The sequence below is a fragment of the Loa loa genome (assembly GCF_000183805.2).
Source record: "Loa loa unplaced genomic scaffold supercont3.4499, whole genome shotgun sequence".
In the NCBI taxonomy this organism is placed as follows: Eukaryota; Metazoa; Nematoda; class Chromadorea; order Rhabditida; family Onchocercidae; genus Loa; species Loa loa.
The window spans coordinates 1-744 of NW_018112675.1; the positions used below are offsets into that span (position 1 = coordinate 1).

At 32.1% G+C, this 744-nt stretch overlaps 1 protein-coding gene across 1 annotated transcript; it reads right to left on the reverse strand.

Annotated features, from left to right (window-relative positions):
- Positions 1–337: 337 nt before the first annotated feature.
- LOAG_19279 (hypothetical protein) lies at positions 338–490 on the reverse strand (the record flags this gene model as incomplete). Its single annotated transcript, XM_020451930.1, has 1 exon — positions 338–490. A coding segment is annotated over one exon (153 nt), but the record flags the coding sequence as incomplete, so codon positions are not given.
- Positions 491–744: the final 254 nt, after the last annotated feature.

The following is a 744-nucleotide window of genomic DNA, read 5'->3' on the forward strand; positions in this document are numbered from 1 at the left end:
AATAATATATAGATTGATATGCAATCACTGCTGAACGTAAACGACTTCTAAACATTTTCTCATTCGAGTCGATTCACTGCGATGAAAGAAATTATAATAATTACCATCATTTAGAAATTTTCGATCAGCAAAAAAATATTCCAGCGAGAGCCGATCTTTCAAATTTTTTTTAGGTATTTGCCCCACCAAATCAATTTTTATCTAAAAATATTTCATTGATAAAACTTCATGTAATTTCAGTATTTCATCTATCACTACTTGGATAAAATGCTAATTAGCAATATTGAAGAATTTTGAAAAATCTAAAGTTTAAAAATCAAGAAAAAGTGCGGTTAACTTGAACTGTTTCTGAGGGCGGAATTATTCCAGTAGTTGGAAATGCAGCAAGACGTCTTATAGCATTCGTTTTTAGCGCCCACACCACTGGCTTTTTGTAATTATTGGTGAATGCAAGTATTACTGGCCCAGTATGACAGCTCCAAATCATCACCTGTCAAATTTTTCAAATAAGTCAAAGCTATTTTTTTTTGAATCAATAACATAACAGACCATTTAAGCAGGACGAGAATATAACAAAATCTACCTGTGAACTGGGGTATGAAACAAGTCCTTCAATATTACTTGCCGGATTTTCCATACAATCCGTTAGTTGATGATTCTGAAGTAATTCTATTACGAAATCTATAATATCAATCACCGGAATTCAGCAAACAAAAGAATGAAATAGTTCACCGATTGATGGTT